The sequence below is a fragment of the Pipra filicauda genome, unplaced genomic scaffold (assembly GCF_003945595.2).
Source record: "Pipra filicauda isolate LSUMZ 115617 unplaced genomic scaffold, ASM394559v2 scaffold39_size4671491_pilon, whole genome shotgun sequence".
NCBI classification, from domain to species: Eukaryota; Metazoa; Chordata; class Aves; order Passeriformes; family Pipridae; genus Pipra; species Pipra filicauda.
Genome location: NW_024104531.1, coordinates 3932342 through 3952154, shown reverse-complemented (window position 1 = coordinate 3952154; position 19813 = coordinate 3932342). Strand labels below are relative to the sequence as shown.

General features: G+C 36.2%; 1 protein-coding gene across 10 annotated transcripts in view; it reads right to left on the bottom strand.

Annotated features, from left to right (window-relative positions):
• CTNND2 (catenin delta 2) overlaps positions 1-19813 on the bottom strand; it is a 631056-nt gene that overhangs the window by 365640 nt on the left and 245603 nt on the right. For all 10 annotated transcript variants that reach the window (XM_027724249.2, XM_027724246.2, XM_027724247.2 and 7 more), the window contains one exon: positions 19159-19271. In XM_027724249.2, the coding sequence (XP_027580050.1) occupies positions 19159-19271 (113 nt within the window). The remainder of the gene's footprint in view (positions 1-19158; positions 19272-19813) is intronic.

The following is a 19813-nucleotide window of genomic DNA, read 5'->3' as shown; positions in this document are numbered from 1 at the left end:
TGAAGGGCCTCCCTGCCTTCAAGGGAGTCAACTGCTCTTCCCAATTTTGTGTCATACAGCAAGCATTCTTAGTATCCCTTCAAGTTTTCTAGGTTTTTACTAGATTTTCTAACAGTATCTATTCTTCCTATTTGACCTGTTATTAATTCACATCCCTTTCTCCCACTGAAGTAAAATGCTATACTTAACCTGTGCTGCAATCCCAAGCCCATGACTTCCAAAGGGGTTAGGTTTGACAGAGTGGTAGTCTTGCTTTTGTAACTGTAATGGATTTAAGTATTTAAGGAAATATTCTATTTTATTCCTTTACGTAATCCAAACATATAAATAAATGGAAAGAGAAGCCTCTTCCTCTCTTCCCTTCTGGCGGGGTTTGGAGACAGCAGATTCCCTGCGGCTGGTCTCACTCCTGTGGGGGAGCTGGGACCTGGCTGGGCCTACGGGACCTGTTGTTCCTGCTGATGCAGAGTCCAGTAGTGTGGCGGCGGCATTTGGGCAATTGTGCTATCCCAAGGAAAGTAGTAAGATATTCTTTTGCTAATTCTTTAGTTTGCCAGATCCTGAGTTTTTGATTGTGTATATCTATTTTGGTTTTGTCCTTTTTTTTCCTTCCTCCTTCCCTTTCTCTTTTCCTTTTGGAATTGTATATAGTATTTCAACTGTATATAACTGTAATATACATAAATACATTTATTTTAATATAGTTCAGCTAGTCTGGATTTTTTTCATAGTTTTTTTTCTTTCTTCTTTGCTGGAGGTTTTTGTGCTGGGTCTGGGGACTTGGCAGGGAGCCAAATAAAACTTAGACAGTAACTTTAAAGGAAAAAAAAATACATCAGAGAGAGAAAATTTATATGTATCAGGAGCAAAGTTTTTTCAGTGAAAAAAGAAGTGTAATGAAGGATTTCCACGAAGTGTGGAAATTTTTGATAATTTATGAATCTACAAGCCATGAAAAACAAGAATAGGACACGTACTGTAGGCCCTCACCACAGATCCTATGAGACTATTAGGCATTCAGCATATTTAGTTCCTCATTAGAGGATTTCCACAATACATTATGGTTGAGAGACTTCTCAGAGCTGGCTCCTAGACCTGTGGGAATGGTCATGCTCCTGCCATCTTCCTTGTAATGGATATGTCAGCCAAATTGAATAGATCACAAAAGTATCATCACTTCTCACCATATTCACTCCTCTTACATAGCACTTACGATTTCAGTGATGTCATTCTTCTGACATACCATACAATTTTGCTGCAATTTTAGCTACAGGATGATGAGAAATACAAACTGTCAGGGTTTGAATATACTTTTTTTTTTTTTTTTTAACTAAAGCAATGGTCTCAGCATTATTTAATTAAAAATTTTGTTTGGTTGTACCATCAACATACATTATGGAATTTACCTAGATTTATTGATGAAGTAATGTTCATGATAAAATGGCTTAAATAAAAAGAATTAGGCAGCTGCAGTACTTACACGCACAACAGGAACATTTACATATACACATTCAGCTGTGTTGTCCTCTACATTGAAGCAAGAAACCCTGGGATCTCAGAACATGGCTTTGTATTGAGGGGCAGCCGAAGCTCAGAACAAAAACACTGGAAAGAATTAGGTTTAAAGTGCTAAAATTGCCTACCTAAGGATAATGCTAACAATGATAATGATTTGTACTGTACTGCAGGGACATGTGTAATTCTATACTGACTAAAATAAGAAAAGAAAAATTATAGTTGGTTCAGTTTCAATTTTCCAGACTTAGTGTTTTTTTTTCAACCAGTTTAAGAAAAAAATGTCAATATCCAGGACAGAGACTGAAGCAAGCTGAAGAAAGATGTATAGTAGCTTTGGGCTAAAAGTAGGGTGCAGTCCTGGGATAAAAACCATTCTGTGTCAGTCGTGTATACATATACACATGAAGACAGAGGAATCATCCACACAGGTTCAGAGGCCCAGCTATGCTTTTCACTACCACAGTTCTGGAAAATGGAAAATGAGACACAGGGTGCGGTGACAGCAGCCAGATTCCACTGCCCTCTCCTCACAAAGATAAAGCTGCAAAGATATGCCTTGGATTAGTTTCTCTTGGATCATCCTTGATTTCTTTATGCTGTTTTTTCAGCTGGGTGAAATTGAGAAGTGCAACCAGAAGAGACACTTAGAGTAGTACCACCTAACACTATGGAGGCAAACAGATTCTTTGGGGCAAAATGATGAAAGCATCAGGGGTCAGGTGCAGAAGGCACTGGTCACAAACAGATGTCGGTCCCCCTTGAAGTCAGCAAAATTTAGCTTGTGATAAAATGCTATGTATGGAAATTCTCTGTAAATTATGATCACATATGGGGAACTTCTTTTGGTAATCCCAAAATATTATGACTCTAAAGCTTCTACTAGTACAATCCTTATGCACTGTCCAGAAGTAATGCCTTGGCAATTCCTGTGTAAAGCTCCATCGCACAAATTTATATACTTCAATATATCCTGTCACAACCTTGCTGGACGTATTCACATGGATATTTTTCCCTGCAGAAAGATAATTTCTGTTTCATGAATGGTAACCATGGAAATGTCAGGTTTGAGAAGCCAGACTTGTTTATCACACTTCACTTTCACAAAGCATGTATAATATAATGGATATAATAAATATAAAATACCTTAAATTGTTCAACTATTATAGATATTTGGCACACACCTAGTACTAAATCAAGGAGATCCTACCTACAAGCTCTCAAAAACTGAAGGATATAACTAAGGCCAAAGGATATTCCTTGGTATCTGCTTCTTTCTTGAATGTTTTAACAGTGTGTTGGGCACATTTGCTGTTGAATATGATGCATAAATATTATCCACTCTTTTCGCTAAAAGTGTGTGTGGTTAGCTATCCTTCCTGGCTGCTGCACTTAGATTTAGAGCAATTATATAGAGGGAAGAGGACGGGCTTCCAGGATGAGGCTGAGAGGAAGAAATGCACAGAGGGGAGAGGCTCTGCTCAGAGCAGAAAGCAGACCTCAGCCATACTGAAGAGAAATCTCAGGGGAAAAAAATCCAAACCCTTAAGAGCCTATAGGGAAGGTACGGTATCTGTTCAACCCAGAAAAATCTCTGAAAGTTGCTAGTGTACAAGCAGCAAGAAACAACTTACAGTACGTGAATACAGAAGTCAGACTTGATCTTAGGACTCTGACCTTAATCTGCCTATGCAGCAGCAGTGAGACTTCCCAATTTCCAGAACTAACATGCTCTAATTAGATAACCTTATTTCCAACAAAAAGTATATTTAGGGAATAGAATACTCTCCAGTCATTTGGTATGTTTAGTTTAAAGTGAGATGAGAGTAGTTCCAGCATGAGGGACAAGATTCAATCCTAGACTGAGCAGTGTTTTAATATGCTATTTAAAGTAGTGTTATTGGTTATATATTGGTTATTGGTGGGAGTTTTTTTCTTAGAATACAAATCGACTGGAATAAAGCAGATAATGTGAGTTTTGTAAATTACAGGTAGAAAAATACAATATACAATTTTTATCTTTATCATCTTCAAAGTACAAATAGACAAAACCAAATTTGAATTGGTAAGAGTATTGACCTCATACTAAAACTGATCTAAAGATTTTGGAAAGACAAGTAAAAGAAGCATGAACTTGGTGCATCTGATACTGCATCCTCCTATGAATATCATACTGATATGTAACAGTTTGCTATTACTTTCTAAAATTCTTCCATTCTTCTGAGAATGTCAATAAATAAAGGAAGAAAGCCAAATATGCATCCAGTGTTTGTCTGTCAGGAAAGACCTCCCTAAGACATCTGAAAATGTTTATTACCTCTAAAAAAAGTCTGAATTATTTGGGGAATTCCACCACATTTTTTAAGTAGTGAATCTTCAGCTATGTGAATTCTCAACCAGCAGCAACAGTGATAATCTTCTCTGAATAAACTTACATGCATCTCCTTCAGGGTGTAGTTTCATATCAAACTTATTTCAATCTAACAGCAGGCGAGGGCTGGTGGTGGGGGTGTAGACCTGCTTTTTCCCTGTCTTTCTGACTCTTCTCTTTTGTTAAATTTAGTAATTGTGCAACTCTATAGTAACTCCCCTCAGCTTGCTGATCTGAGGGAAAACTCAAAGGTTTTCATGAGTTAGGTTTCCCTCCAAGCCAGGAACATTTAGCATGGCAAGTCGAACTCAGAAGAGGAAGCAGAAGGAGCACACAAAGACTGATGTGAGCATGAGAGGGTTGTTGCTCCTTTCAGTGGTAGTTGCTCATCATAAGGTGAACTCACGTCCTAAGGTTGTGTCTGTGGTACTCTTTCAGTCTGAAGGAGTAGTATGATTTTGAAGTGAATCCATGAAGTAAATGCCCTATTGAATGTTGGTTCAGTTTGAAGAACAGGTACAGTTGCACACAAACTAGATTCTTTAGCTGAAAACATTGTTCCAGAGGTACACCAAATACTTCCTAAATGTTCATATACCATCCAAAAGGCTATTGAAAGGCTTAGGGGCTCAGAGCTACTCTCTAGTGCTTCTTATATTACACTGCAATGTGTGAGCAGACCAGGTGCTGCATTGTCTTCATGAAGATGAAAACCTTGGTCTTTGAAAACCCAAAACAACCACCAGACTTCGGGGGTAGCAAAACAGACATGCCCCTATTACAGAGATCCTGAGCTTAAATTCACGTGGGAACAAAACACTGAGCTTTTCACTTATTTGGATATCCACACCCTCAGACACAAGATCATCACATGGGAGAGCCCTCAAGGACAGTGAACTTCTCAGCATTCCTGAAACCCCACAGAAGACCCTTGTGAAGAAACATTCAGGGACACATCTTTGGTCTGCTCCATGCCCCACACTGCACTGTGGCAAAGCTTCTCACTTCTGCCAAGGAATTGAGCAGAGCAGGATGGTGGTAGGAGAGTTTACCAACAGTTCCCAAAACAGTGAAGTAACTAATCAGGCCTAGAATCCATCTACAGGCTTGAGTCTTGAGGATTAGGAGACAGGGCTGGGGACAGGACTTGAACACAAGCTGTACTGCATGTCCAACAGGTCCATCCAGGGGACAAGTTACCTATAATGTATGTCCAAGGTCCACCCAGGTGACACAGCAAAACACAGGACTGAAGACAAGGCTACCTACAATGGACGTTCAGTGCTCATCCAGGAGACAGGACCGGCAATGGATACATCTACAAAATGGCTCCATGGCCTTAGGACACTGACATTTGGTCTCAGTGTCATGCATCTTCCGGTTGAAAACTAGCCCACAGGACAGACATGGAAAGTTTTCTAGAAAGCTGAGCATTATTAGTGCACCGTTCTGCAAATTTATCTTGCAGGTAGGGGAAAAGATGCTCACACTCTTCATTTATTTATCATTGGTCCCTGAATGCCTTACAGATACTATGTTCACTGCAGACAAAGAACACTATCATAGGTAACTTAAATTGCTCTGGGTAGGGTAATGAAATGGAAATGACATTAAAGACACTGGTGTGTAGCAATGTAATGTTGACACATTCATTTCAAGCACAACCTGCCTCTGTATTTATAGACTAATATAAACAAACTGAAAAGCAAGTTCTGTGTCACTGTCACTCTCACAGTCAGTCTGCAAGTGCAGTCATCTTGTACAAAGTTCAGAGAGAACAAATGTATTGCTGTTTGCTTGCAACACTTGGTAAAACCGATAACACTATCTATCAGAGAAGCAGTATAATTTTCTGCAGGTAAAGCACTGGAATACATTCAGAAAGGCTTTTCAGGTCTAATTATTTCAGAGAACACTTAAATAGTCCCCATTAAATAACTCCTCATCATTTCATTTGATACAGTTCTTCTCCTTTAAATGTACTCTCTAAAAATGTCTGCCAAAGCTCTATATTTACAGTCAATAGCTTGCATTGAAATGAGATCTTTCCTTGACACCACTTACATTTTATTACACAGTTATCCTATGCACAAGGGAGTAATGACTGGTTCCCTGCTACAGTACAGCAACTGTCACTGGCATGTCTTTATTATGACACAAGAGGAAGCATAAATTAAAAGTTTCAAGTGCAAAACAGATTAAAACAATGAAAAATTCATAAGTGGAATAAGAACCAAAAGGAACAGTTGGTGTTCTTAGCAGAGTTTGATGTTAGGAGAGGTTTTAATGCTTTTGTGATGATAAACACCTGTTTAACTCTTAAGAACAGTTGCAGAGGTCCACAAAACCACAGAAACAAGGGGTATATCAGAGCCTGTGGATGCAGATGTGTTTCCTAACACTTGAGGCTGACTGCAATCAGACTACTGGTTACATTAACTAATTAAAAACATATATTTGATTCTGAAAAAAGGAAAAAAACAAGCTATTTATATAAAATAAATTTTCTGTAGTAATTATTCTATAGCTTATGAATTTAGCTGAAATATGAAAACAATCATATGCTGCAGCACTGAAACAAATTTAATTTGAGCAATAATACATTTCTTTTCTTATAGTAATATTTTGAAATCCCTGTGGTTGTCATAACCTCTAATAATGTAGTGAGCTTTTTTAACCTTGTTTAAAGAAAGATATATAGGGAAAATAATCAGCACGGTGGAAAATACCCAATGCAGTCAAAACTGGCATTTTAAGACATTTGGAACTGAGTTCAACAAGTAAGGAATGCCATTTTAGATGCTATATTTCCCATAAGAGACTGTTTGTTCTCATGTATTTTAATGTTTTTTTCCTTAATGTTAATAGCTTTGCCCCTAACATTACCAAAAGGCCATCAAGATGACAGTGGAAAAGATAAGAAAAGTCACACTGACTGTGCACAGTGTCCTGTCAAATAACTAAAGAAACTTTATTCCGCATTCATTGCTCCCTCACCATTTCTTTCATTGCAAGCTTTCCGCTCAAAGAGACCTGGCCAAGCTTTTCTAAGCAGCAGTTCATGGTGGCTCTTTCCCATCAGGCTTCATGCTATCACATTGCAAACCCATAGACCTAAAAGATCGTAGTTTTAGAAAGTCTCCAACTTCAAAATAAAGGAGGTATCACAGTGTGACAATCTTGGCAGAGCGCTGATGCCACAGAAGAGAATGGCTGCCTTGGCAGAACTGAATGCTTCATTCAGCCTGTGCCCTTCCTTCATGCATAAAGCTTTTTTTCTTCCCCCCACCCCCATTCCCCTGCATGTGGGAACAAAAGAAATGAAAGAAGGAAATCAACTTATCTCCATAGGGTACAGCATCTAGGTCCCATTCTTTTACAAAGAAGCATGACAATTCAACAGAGAAGTAAATCTTCAATATTTATCTCTGTACAAACCATGTTATAAAAAGCAATTAAGAATTCACCTTGGACCATAAAACTAGTCCATTAGAAAACGACCCTGAATTTCTGCCTTGGAGGTCTTAAAAATGTTATTCCTACAGATTTTCAAGGGTCTGAAATTCCTCGAAAGAGAACTTGTAATCTAACAAAAGTTGTTAAAATTTAGCTATGATGGTATTGGCCATTTCAAAGTCTCCACGTTCCCCTGCCATTCCATCTTATGAGAAGCACCAATGTCAACCCAATGCTGTAAGGTGAGTTTGGGGGTTTTTTTGATATTAACCTCTAACTATGGCATAGTAAGTTAAAGTAAATATGGCCAAGCTTGTGAAAATCAATATAGAAGCTAATCTACAGAATATACTTTTACCCATGCATTTAGTATAGTTATTTTTACTTCCATAGTTCTTTTCCATAAAAATGACGTAACATTTAAAAAGGTGAAAACAAAGTCATTTTGTAACTTCTTTACTCAAGCAATACCATTGAAATTATTGAGGTCCCTGAACTGAAGACTAGCTGAAAGATTTGTATCTTCCATTAAAAGGCTTCCTGCCTGCTTATAGTCACACTGCATGGTACTCCTCTTTGAGATTTGGCTGCAGTAAAATTAAGCATCAGTCAAAACAGTTTTAATGGATTAATTTTTTAATAGATTATTTGCAAACTTCAGCAACATTGGTGCAATACTTTCAGACTGAGTAATTCAAAGGAACCCAAGGCAGGAAAGCAAACACATTTCATTGGAAAATGATAAAACATTGGCTGCAATAAGTGCATGGGTTTGCATATAATATTTTACTTATAGCTACTATCAAGAAATGTAGCATGTAGTATTTCTGACAGACCTTCATGGAAGTACTTTATTCTCTCAGACCCCACCTATTTATGAAACTATTCTACATCTTGTCTTCTAGCCCCAGATTCTGACCAGGGAACCATTACTAAATGGCATATGTTAGCAGAACTATTATCATCATGAAGTGATGAAAAAGCTTAAGAACACAAAGTGATTGATTGATTATTCCTGTAGAAGCAAAGAACGAGATATCTCCAAAAGCCAAAAGAGAAACCTGTAAAGAGATTCTGCTTTTGCTGAAGAAAGTAGATTGGAAAGTCCTATATCTCCTCATAGATCAGCTGAGAACCAGAGATGATCAACAGGAAAAAAAAATCTCTGTTATCAACACACCTTATTTTTCAGAGTGGGTTAATTGGTAAGGAATTGCAGTTATTAAGACTTCAGAGTCCTTGGATCTTGAAACTTATGAATATGACATCATATTCATATACATTATTATGTATATCATATTCATATACATAAATTATTTACCTTGTCACACATTACAGGGTGGCAAAACCATTGAATCACACGGAACAGACCACTCATCAAAAGACCTACACCTTTCTAGTACCAATAAAAGAGAGAAGGAAGGAGAGAAAAAAAGGCTATAAATATGACAAGAAGCTAAACCAAAACAGAAATGTTAACAAAAATACAGAAGCAGTTGAAAACACTAGATTTCAAGAAGTACAAAAATTATATTAAGAATATTCTTGTAGTATCATTCATGAGATGCCTACTTCTATATTTCACAAGCTAAATTCAAGCCATTTGAACTCTGAACAGCAAAATAGTAACACCAAAACAACTTACTCCTGAGTATAATTTGAATAAAAAAGCAAAAGAAACCTTTAAAATCCTACCTTAATAATTGGATTAGATTAAGACTATTTAGTACTATTATTGCTTAGTATCAATTAATACAGCTTTAAATTATAACAGGATACAGTAAAAAGAAAAATTAAGATCCAAAAAAATTGTACCCCAGGCTGGCTACACTCTTAACTAATCATGTGCTACTCTTAAAACACTCAGTAAATGTAGTACTGTTTTTCACTAAAATCAACATTAATGAACAAAGCTGTACATTAGCCATAATATCTTTCTAAATGACTAGCCACAATTATATCTCTTCACTACATATATCCCGTATTATTTTGAACTAAATAAAAGTATTTAATAACCTACATTTTCAGTAAATGCCTTAAATAATCAAAACTTGACAAGGGTTATATTATGCATGGTAACAGGGCTTTCTTTAACTTTTTATCGTCAAAGGAGAAAAATCATGCTTATTTAAACATTGCTGATGTTAGGAGGTTCCTGTCACAGATTCTTTTAATAACATGAACAAGGGCATTTACTGTAACTACATCAATTTCCCTTTCTATTTTTGGGGTCTTTTCTATAAGCTGAATATAAACTGTCATCTAAATTCATTGCAATGGAATAAAGCAACATAGTGCCTTGTTGCAAAAACAGAGATTAATTTTGAAACAGCTGTGTATTCCCAGGTCACTAAAATAAAACCACTTAGAGGCATTAACAGATTTTTAGTTTTATTTTGTTCTTTTCTCTGCTACATGTAGAAGTGTAGAGAACAAGGCAAAAATAGAAGGGGTAAAGCCAGAAGAAGGAGGTAGAGTATTTATTCACAATTAACAAGTTCATCTACCATGAGCTGAAAGCATGAGGAACTTAAAAGACCCTTTAAGTTTAACATATTAAAATCTGTAAAATCTTCCTGAACTGTTGAAATGGTAAAATGCGTAGAGAGCATCTAACATTAGCCATTCAAAGTATGTTGCTATCCAGTTCTGAGATGCCTCTGGAAACAGAATTGTGTTCATTAATGCCATTCCTGGAATTCAACTAAATATACTAGTAATACCTCCCGAACACTTCTGATATTTGAAAAACATGAGTATCAAGGAAGGCATAGTTCAGTTTCTGCTACACAACAATCACAGTTGTAGCAGCATCATCACAATGTTCATGTCAGTCCTCAGAAGAAGTATACAGACAACACAAAGGATAATCAGGACCAATTCTTGTGCAAATTATCACATATGAGCAAGGAGAGATTACTTAATAATTAAGAGCAATTTCTAAAGTAAGAGAAAAAAGAACAGAAAAAATATTAACTTCAATTTTTTTTTTTAAAGTGATTTGATAAGTTTTAAATTTCCCATATCAAGCAATACAACTAAATACAACAAAATTGATATTATTTTATCAAGACAGATCATGGCAAGACACAGGATCCACTTTTGCTGTGACTGCAGAAATTGCTGCAGTCACAGTAATGTTGGGAAGAGTATATTTTCAAAGGCTATGACTACTGTGAAGTCTGTAACTTCCACCAATGCATTTTTATTGAAAATCGGTTTTTTAAAATGGTTTGGAAAACAACTGTGCTTTTATTAAAACCAAGAACCCAAACAAAGCCATCTTAATAGAAAAACAAATTCGTAATTTAATAGGGACAGATAAACTAGCCTGGATGAGGTTTTGGCAGGGAGCCTTAGTAACTGTTCCCATATTTGCACTTGGTGAAAGGTGATCAGGACTTGTCAAAGCAAGGAAGCGCTGAGAGCAGGAGGTAAGTGCTTTAATTTGGCAAACTGCAGTGTTTAGTGAATTAGGTGGAATATAAATTTAGGCAGTAAAGAAGAAAGGTATCGAAAGAGAGAATGCTCAAGAGAGAAGTCAAGGTTACCTACACAAGGTCAGATGGTGAGAAGCAAAAGGTAGGGGTAGTTAAGGGAGAGAAAAATATTGTGTCTGACTACAGTAATTCTTTGAAGTATTTCTTTGAAACTCCACACAAAATTGGTTTCCTCAAGAACAGCAACAAGACTGGCTTTGTCTTCACCCATTTAAAAAAAAATAAAATAATGTTTGTCTGGAGCTCTGGAAAGCCTTCAGCTGGCTGCATTTTGACTTACTTCTTGTACAAATGCATTGTTATACAACTTCTCTTTCCCAACCATTTAATTTCTAAACTGCTTGGGGGATAAATCATGTTTGTGTAGAGGGACAGCTGTTTACAGGACCAACAGAGTTTCATAACTTGCAAAATGTGCATCAGAAAAAGAACTATCTATTTATAATAGCTGAAGGCGATCCAGTGGAATTGTACCTACTTCTGCTGCCTAATGCCACTGTTGTAAAGATTCATTTGAATCCCTGTCAGGCATTCTCTGTTTCTTATTTCTCTGTATATCCTTTCAGTTACACAGGGGGCCTAATAACCAGATCCGGAAGCAACACAAAGATGTGGTGACTGCTCATAGCAGCAAATGGTAACATCTCTTCAGCAATTACTCCTGATTTCTCAGATTGAGTAGTCAGGATAAAGGGTATTTTCAGCTTTCGTCTTTGGTCCTCCAGCTGTAAGGAGAGACCATAGTTCTCTGACTCTAATGCCTAATCTGACTGTCCTGCTCTTGTCTAGACTTTCCCCATTTCATTTTCCTTATCCTGCTTCATCCCACTCTTCACTTCTCAGAGTATCCTATTTTGACAAATCTTCACCTTATAGACTGAACCTGGCTTCTACCAGACACCTCATCCACATTTTGAACAAATTTCTCTCCAATTCCCCCCTCATACAAGCATTTATTGGGATGTTAAATGCACCTGGAGATCTGCTTCTTGACCTCTTGCCACTGGACTCAAAGGACTCTTCCTTATCCTGACAACATGGAGGGAAGGATGGGATAACATTGAAGAGACTTCACTCCCAGCTCCAGTACTCTGTACTTTTAGTACACCAAAAGAGACAGAAGGCAAAAAGCATTATAGGAAACAGGGACTTATGCCTGTGCAAAGGTATGTTTAGTTCCTCTGTTAACAGCCATGTCTTTTGATGCAAATTTATAACAACAACAAGAAAGATGATGATTATTTGAAATTCCCTTCAAAACCTCAGTATGTGCATTTTGAAAAGGAAATATTCAACCTGGAAGGTGCAGTTTCTCAAAATACGGAAACATTTAAATCTCAGTTTAACACAAACCAGCAGGTAACTTTAATGACAGACACCACTTTGGTCTCTGTCCACAATTTCTCAGAATTGACTCCTTGAAACACCTTGGATACCTTACTTCTGTTTCAGTGTTTGACGTCAATTGCCTTTGGCCATTAAATATTGTCACCCTCTTACAGGATTTGTTCTCAGCCATAAACCAGCTACTTCTAAGACATCATAAAACCACTATCTAGTACCTTTGACCCACAAGCAGTAAGCACTGAAAATGAACTTTCCTGGACAAGTTTTATCAAACTTGCCTGCGAATACTCTAAATTCAAGAACTTTCTTATAATAAGGCATTTTCTTCCAGTATATCCTCAATTTTGTCTTCCTCCAAACCTATCCAAAAACATTTTGACATCTAATAAGTAAGGATGGGAATAAAAAGAATGTTGTCAAATTATTAAAGCAGAGCCTAGCAAGGTATCGTAAAAAAGAGAGCTAGAAGGGCTGTAGAGAAATAAACCTGTCACTTGTGCCCCATTCTTGACAGATATTCTACATGTCCTTAAGTTTCAAATGATAGTTTTTATTATTGTTTCCTTAGGCAATCTATTACTAAGGTTTATCCATTCTTAGTGGTAAACTGAATTGCTCTGATTTTCCAACAAACAGCTTGTGAACAGTAATCTGAGAGTCTCACTTTGTAAGACGTAACCAAATTTTACACGGACAACAATATATTTCCTAATACCTGTATTTCCACATTTATTTCAAATTAGTGCAATGCTCTGTTGTCAGGCTTGCAAAAACACATTTAAATTGTGAATGCAAAAATTGGAAAGTTTTCAACTATCTTTGTAATATGCCAAATGTGCACTACGGTAGATAATACACCTTTCAAGTCCAGTCTTCATTGGCTCACATATGAGTAAATGTTGGCATGTAAAGTATCTGCTTTTCCTGTTTCATTCTGCTTTTTTGTGGTTTTGCCTTTTTACTTTTTCCTGTCTTATTCCTGTGTTTCCTGCATTAGTAAGCAGAAGACATAATGAAAGACTTGAGCTAGCTAACAGAGAATCTAAGTGACAAATGGCACTTAAAAGCCATTATAAGCCCCATAGAAAGCTTTCAGACTATAAGACCCTTGCTTAGGGCACTAGAGAAAAAAAAATATTCATATCCTTACTGTCATAGCTTCTCTGCAGTTACTTTGATGAGTTAAACTTAAAATTGACACCTTAATTTCATTAACATGCCAGTGTTTGGCAAAGCTGAATAATGGAGGTAGTATCTCAGGAAGGTATTTGCCAAACAGAAGAAGAGGGAGAGCATCTGTGTTTTAAAGGGGTGTTTTAAAGTCTTGTTGCAGTTTCTGCCTTCAGAGACATATCTATCTGGGAATGATATGACCCATACTACTACTGTAAAATATATAGATGTACTGTAAAAAACAAAATTACACCAAACCTGATTGCTTGGACATACGCTGGAAACTTGCCTTTCAGCAACAGAAGCTTATTTGCTCCAAAACTATGAAACTGGTCAGTTCTCTGTGGAGGATCAACAGGACTAATCTGTTTTCTTGATGTGCCTCACTGTGGAGAACCATCACATAGACCCCACAAATATTCTAGTAATGGAAATACAAAAAATTATAACATTTCACTTCATTTTCTTGCTTTTGTACCAACTTCTTATCTCGGTATTTTTTTAAAGCATTTTCCTGAATACTGGACATACAACACAGTGAGTATAGACAGGTTCAAACTTAAACTTCAGATCACATTGTTCTGAATGATCAGATCACAAGTCTGATATTTAATCCGATAAACTGTCATTCTGCAGAATATAATTAAGTAGTCACATTACTAATATGAATTGTACCAAGTGTTCCAACTAAAATTTATTTCCTATCATGAATATTTTCTTCAAATTTTCCTCTTTTGGTAACAGTCTCAAACTAATTCACTGACCAATTCTAATAGGATACAGAGGTCTGTACACCTCACAACCCAAAGATCAAGAGATACAAAATGCAAGGTGATGCTGCAGTACTGAAAATACTAACCTCAGTATTTCCCTGACTTCTAAAACATTTTCACTGACCCGAACACTCTTACATGTGATAGTATACACAACACCAGGAACATCAACTATTGATGTCAAACTAGTGGAGGAAATTAGGCTTGGTAAACCGTAACGGTTATCACAACAAGCAGAATCTGCCCATTCTACTTCTGGACAACTTATTGTACCCCACAAAACTCTGATTTCCAGGACTTCAGAATCATAGAATATGCTGAGTTGGAAGGGGCCCATCACAACCATCGAGTTCCAAACCTTGGTCCTGTGCAGGACACCCCAAGAATCACAGCATGTGCCTGAGAATGTTGTCCAAATGTTCCTTGAACTCTGTCAGGCTTGGTGCTGGGACCACTTCCCTGGGGAGCTTGTTCCAGTGCCCAACCAACCCTCTGGGTTAAGAACCTTTTCCTGATACCCAACATAAACCTCCCTTGACACTGGTTCATCTGTTTCCTTGAGTTCTGTCACTGTCACAAGAGTGAAGAGATTGGTACCTGCCCCTCTGCTTCCCTTCATGAGAAGTGCCTAAATGCTGTGTTTGAGCATGTAAATCAGTAGACTGATTTTCAGAAGTGCTGGTTTCCAGCTATTACCTACATGGACACACATTAGCACAGTGACTAACATCCATCAGCTAGCAACCCTAGTAACTCTACACCTAGCAAGCCAGCAACAATTTTTGTTGTAGGCAATTTGATCATTGTAGAAGATGAAAGGTATGGGGAAGAATTCTTAAATAACTTAGGTAAGCTATAGGCTGAAAACTGACATGGAAAAAAATTAAAAAGTCTCCAAACAACTCCTTCTCCCCCCCCCACCAAAACAAACCAACTTTATTAGAGTGGTCAAGCATTCAAACCACATTTTTTCATTCTTAATTATGGTCTGACAAAGGCTGCTTCAGATTCTTTTCTTCAGAGATTATCCAAATAAACTCCTTAACGATTTTGAATGTAAGAAAAATACCATCTTTTTAACTTTTTTCTAAGAAAACCTCTCTGGCTTTCTTTTGTTGTCTTCATTTTATTTTTGGTGGTGGTGGTTTTTAAAGGTATATTTTGGAATTTATGCCTTCTAGATATACCAAAGAACTCAAATAATGCAAACACTTCAATGAAAACATTCTGTTATAACAAAGTTTCAGATTTTCCCACAATTTTGTTCTAATTGAACGTTTTCTTCCAGCTAATTTAATTTTCATGTTGGTTTAATAGCATTACAACCAAAAATAGGTTTAATAGTCAAGAATGGCAGGGGGTTTTTACCTCTACTACCTCGAAAACATATTTTTACTAGGATATTCTGTTTTACCACAAGCCCAATCACACATGATAAGCTTTATACAAGATCTGGAAATATATCAAATAGTAGCATGCTCAGCATTGACAAAACGTTCTTCAGGAGTGGAAAAATCTCTGCATCTTTCTGAAGGGTTCCACCTGACCTGGTCACTTATAGCAACACAAAATCACGGTAAGAGAACAGGGGGAAAACCACTATTAAATGTTGTTTTACCACAGCTAATTACTGAGACTTGTAGAATTTGCGAGGAATGTTTTCAGAAACTTACATTTTCAAAAACCTGCATGCTTTTATTGCTGTTTTTCATTTTATTTCAGATGAACTTTTTTATTAATTCAGTTGACAAAAGTTCATCCAAGTGTGACTTGTTAAGCTTTACACAATCCACAGTGATCAGCAACAGTCTGTGACAAAACTTAAAGCTTACTGAGCTTCTGAACTACTAAGCAAACACACATTGCAGAATGAGATGAATTTTGAGCTACAGCATTTGCTGTCATAAGTTTAATAAAATCTTCTCTGCCTACTGGTGAAATGCCTATCTTCTTAAAAAATATCACTTTTAAAAATCCTTTTAAACATAGCCACACTACTGGCTCATACATAAAAAAGTAAGTACAAAAAACTACACTTGGCATTTTCATACATGATAAAAGCCCACTTCTCCAGTCTATGTAGGTCTAGGCTGTGGCAGCCTCACCTCCCTAGGCTACCAGATTCATCAATCGTTAATATTAAATATCTACAAAGACTACTGCATATACTTGTACAGTAAGTAGCCTAACTAAGATCTAACACTGACAGCTGTACAGGAAAACTGCAATTGCAATTTTATTTACTTGACCAACTGTCTACCTATATCACAGTGCATTCCATCTATTTCTTCAATTTTCTTGGAATGAAAGATCTTATGGGTTTATCAAATAGACTTGCTGTACTTTTTTCAGTGAATTTGCAAAAATTGTATCCTCCTAAGGAAAACATCACCTTCCTGGTCATAAAGTGTGAATAACATATGCATTTCTAAGAGAGAGAACTACATTGAAGAAAGCATATTCAAAGCAGGTACGCTTTCCATTTTATTCAGTTTATTATATTATGGTTTTGCTATTCTGCAAAATACAGAAACTTTAGCATGTTTCTTCAGGCACTCATGCACAAATGTCAGTCTATAAACAAACACATACCGCTCACATAAAACAGTAATAAAGAATATGAAACAGAAACTTATTTTAAAACTTTAAGGATTTATTAACAAGTAAGTACAGTTCTTTAATACAGTTCTTAAACTTATCAGAGACTGAAGATCTCTAAAGATATGCTGGGATCTAATTACCCCCCGTACTAAAGCAACTGACAGACTGATAAATCTGGCCCTGAAGGAATATACACCTCAGCCAAGGGAATGGAGCAGTATAGAGTGTGACTTGGCTCCTTATGGAATGTGTGATGAAATTTTAATACTCAGCAGGCTGAATAACGATCTGTTCAGAGTTTGTCAACAGAGAAACACTGTGGAAGGGAAGAGTTGTCCTACTTCATGGTCTAAGCATTTTATTCCGCTTTATCAGAAGCCATTGATTCTGCCTTTGGTTCACAGCCAAGAATCTGTTCCTGAAAAGAATGCACTCAAGTCCTTTTTGATACAATTCCTAGTGAATATACTCCCCAATCTTATTAAAAAAATATTACATGTCAAAGATATGTCAAAGAATAAAACGTCAAAGAAACGTTCTCCAATCTGGATGAGCACCGGAAAGTCAGTACAACAGTCAGACATATATTTGACTTCACTTAATGTTTGTGTTAGTTCTAAGCTCCTCTCATAATGATTTACAATTTTTAGGACAGAAAATTGCTTATTTAATATGTATGGGATAAACAACAACCCAAATCAAACAATATTAGATTATTATCGATTTCCCTTTTACATCACTTGCCAAGTCTAAGGACTGCTATCTAATTGTAAGCTTTCAATCTTCTCTTCTGAACCACAGTATTTCAAGTAGTTTTTAAAATGTTTTAAGTTGAAATGGCCTGCTCATAAGTAAAACATTTCTGGGGTAAATTACAGATGTAAAATTTGCATGAAATAGCCTCTGTTATTCCAGGTACTAGCTTATTCTACACACAGATTAGTAGTCAAAATATTAAACTTCTTGAATAATTGGAGTGTCAGATCTCACTCAGGGTCAGCTAAGTGACCTTGATATCACTGATAACTCGATAAAGTATAGCTTTATCAATAGGAAAAAAGTTCAACAACAAAACATTTCCTTCCCAACGAGAAATCTCCCAACATCTGTATCACTGTCTGGAATAATCCTAAAATAACAGCATTATTTAAACATAGTTCAGTATTACTCAAACACTGTTCAGACATAGCTTTCTTGAAATGCAGTCATACCACACATAAAATTTAAAGTCCTCGGGAAATGTACCTGACATGCAAATATAGTACTGTACCGCATTGCCAAATATTAGCTATTCTCTGCTTAAATAATTCTAAGTAATATAGTTTCTCTAATGTTAAAAAGTCTAGATGGTGAGAAAGATTATATAAAAGAAGATTTTACCTTAAGGAGTTCTCACCTGATTTATTAAGGATACTTATATTAAAGTCAACTTCATGCACAGCTTCTGCTGAATTAGTGATTTTTCTGATTTCTGCCATTTTAATTTACATTCAGTATTTCTCTTACAACTTTGGCATTCTACTGAATAATTATTTTCTACTTATCATGGAAAACAATCATTTATTTAGTTTGAATTGCTTAAACTGAAAGAGTTTCTTTCAGTAGTGATCAATACTTTTTGTATTTTTTCTATTATTATCATACAAAACTTGATACTGGGCTTGGCATGTTATACTTAACATTATGTATTCAAAAGACATCAGATTTCATATTTCCATTGATAAAAAAGCACAGGCCTATACAACATGATTTTTTCCTTGATCCTTGAAACTCAAGTACCACCATCTTTCATTTATTAGGTTCACTGAGAAAACAAACACAGTATCAAAAAGCTCAAAAATGCAAAGTCCCACTAAACTGACCAAGAGATCAGTTTCCTTTTGTTATAATTCTTAAATAAACTTGCCATCCTCCAAACAATGTACCAGAATGATTTCTTATATTGAAGAAAACAAGTGTGTAAAAGAAAGAGTGACACATCATTATATTTTGATGTGAGTTCAGCAGCTTTCAGTAATTCACTCTAAACCTTTTAATACCATAAATGATGAAATTATGATTAAACAGGTTTACAAAACTTATCAATACATCTATGCAAATATGAAGCTAAAAAGCTTTGGCTGAAAATTACAGCTGTATTGGTGGTAGAAAAGGAGTTTTGCTGATAATTCATTCAGACTTCAGCAAATCAATGAATTCCAAATGTGACTACTATTTTGTTACTGGACACACAAGATACAAAATTGCATGAAGTTTTCTTTTTATAAAGCAGGTCGAAATGCAAATTTTCAAACTCTACTAAAATCTCATGCTCTCTGATGTACATATTTTTTTTTCTACAAAAAGATTATCCAGCCTGTTCTTTGTAGTAATCCATAACAGAGACAAAATTTACTAAAGAAATTAACAACTCGTACATTACCTAATGCTGCTCATGCTTCCAGTTTCTGATCCAAGCTTACATCTCTCCAGCTGGCTAGCTACAATCTGACGTTCAGCCTCGAGTTCTCGAGTCAGTCTCTCAAACTGCAGTTCCTGAAAAAATAAATTAAACCATTTGCTTTGACTTCTCTTGAGATTAAGAAGGAATTTCAAGACATAAAAACATAATTTGTGCAAGAACCATTAACATAATACCATATAAGGAAGCTTTCTTTTTTTCCCTTTTCAAATTTTTGTGGTGACACCTACCCATTCCTTCATACATTAAATAATTTAGGCCTACATACTACACATAGACCTCTTAGTAGCATCTTACTAAGCCACTTTAAATATGATCAAAAATACAATTTGCACCACTGAGAAACACGCAAAGTTCCGTGGATGATCGTGTGGTGACAACAGCTTCTGTATTAAAACAGACAACATCACAGTACACAGTAGTGAAATAACTAAATTGAAGGTGCGCTGTTATGGACTGAGCACAGCTTAATTTCTGCATTTAATGATGTGCAGAAGGGAAACTCAAGCAATTTTAGACAAAAGCTGTACTAAAAATCCCGCTACTAACTGAATGTGTTTCTTTTTATTCTGTCAAGGAAATCAAACCAGTCCTACGAGATAAGATTTATCCACAG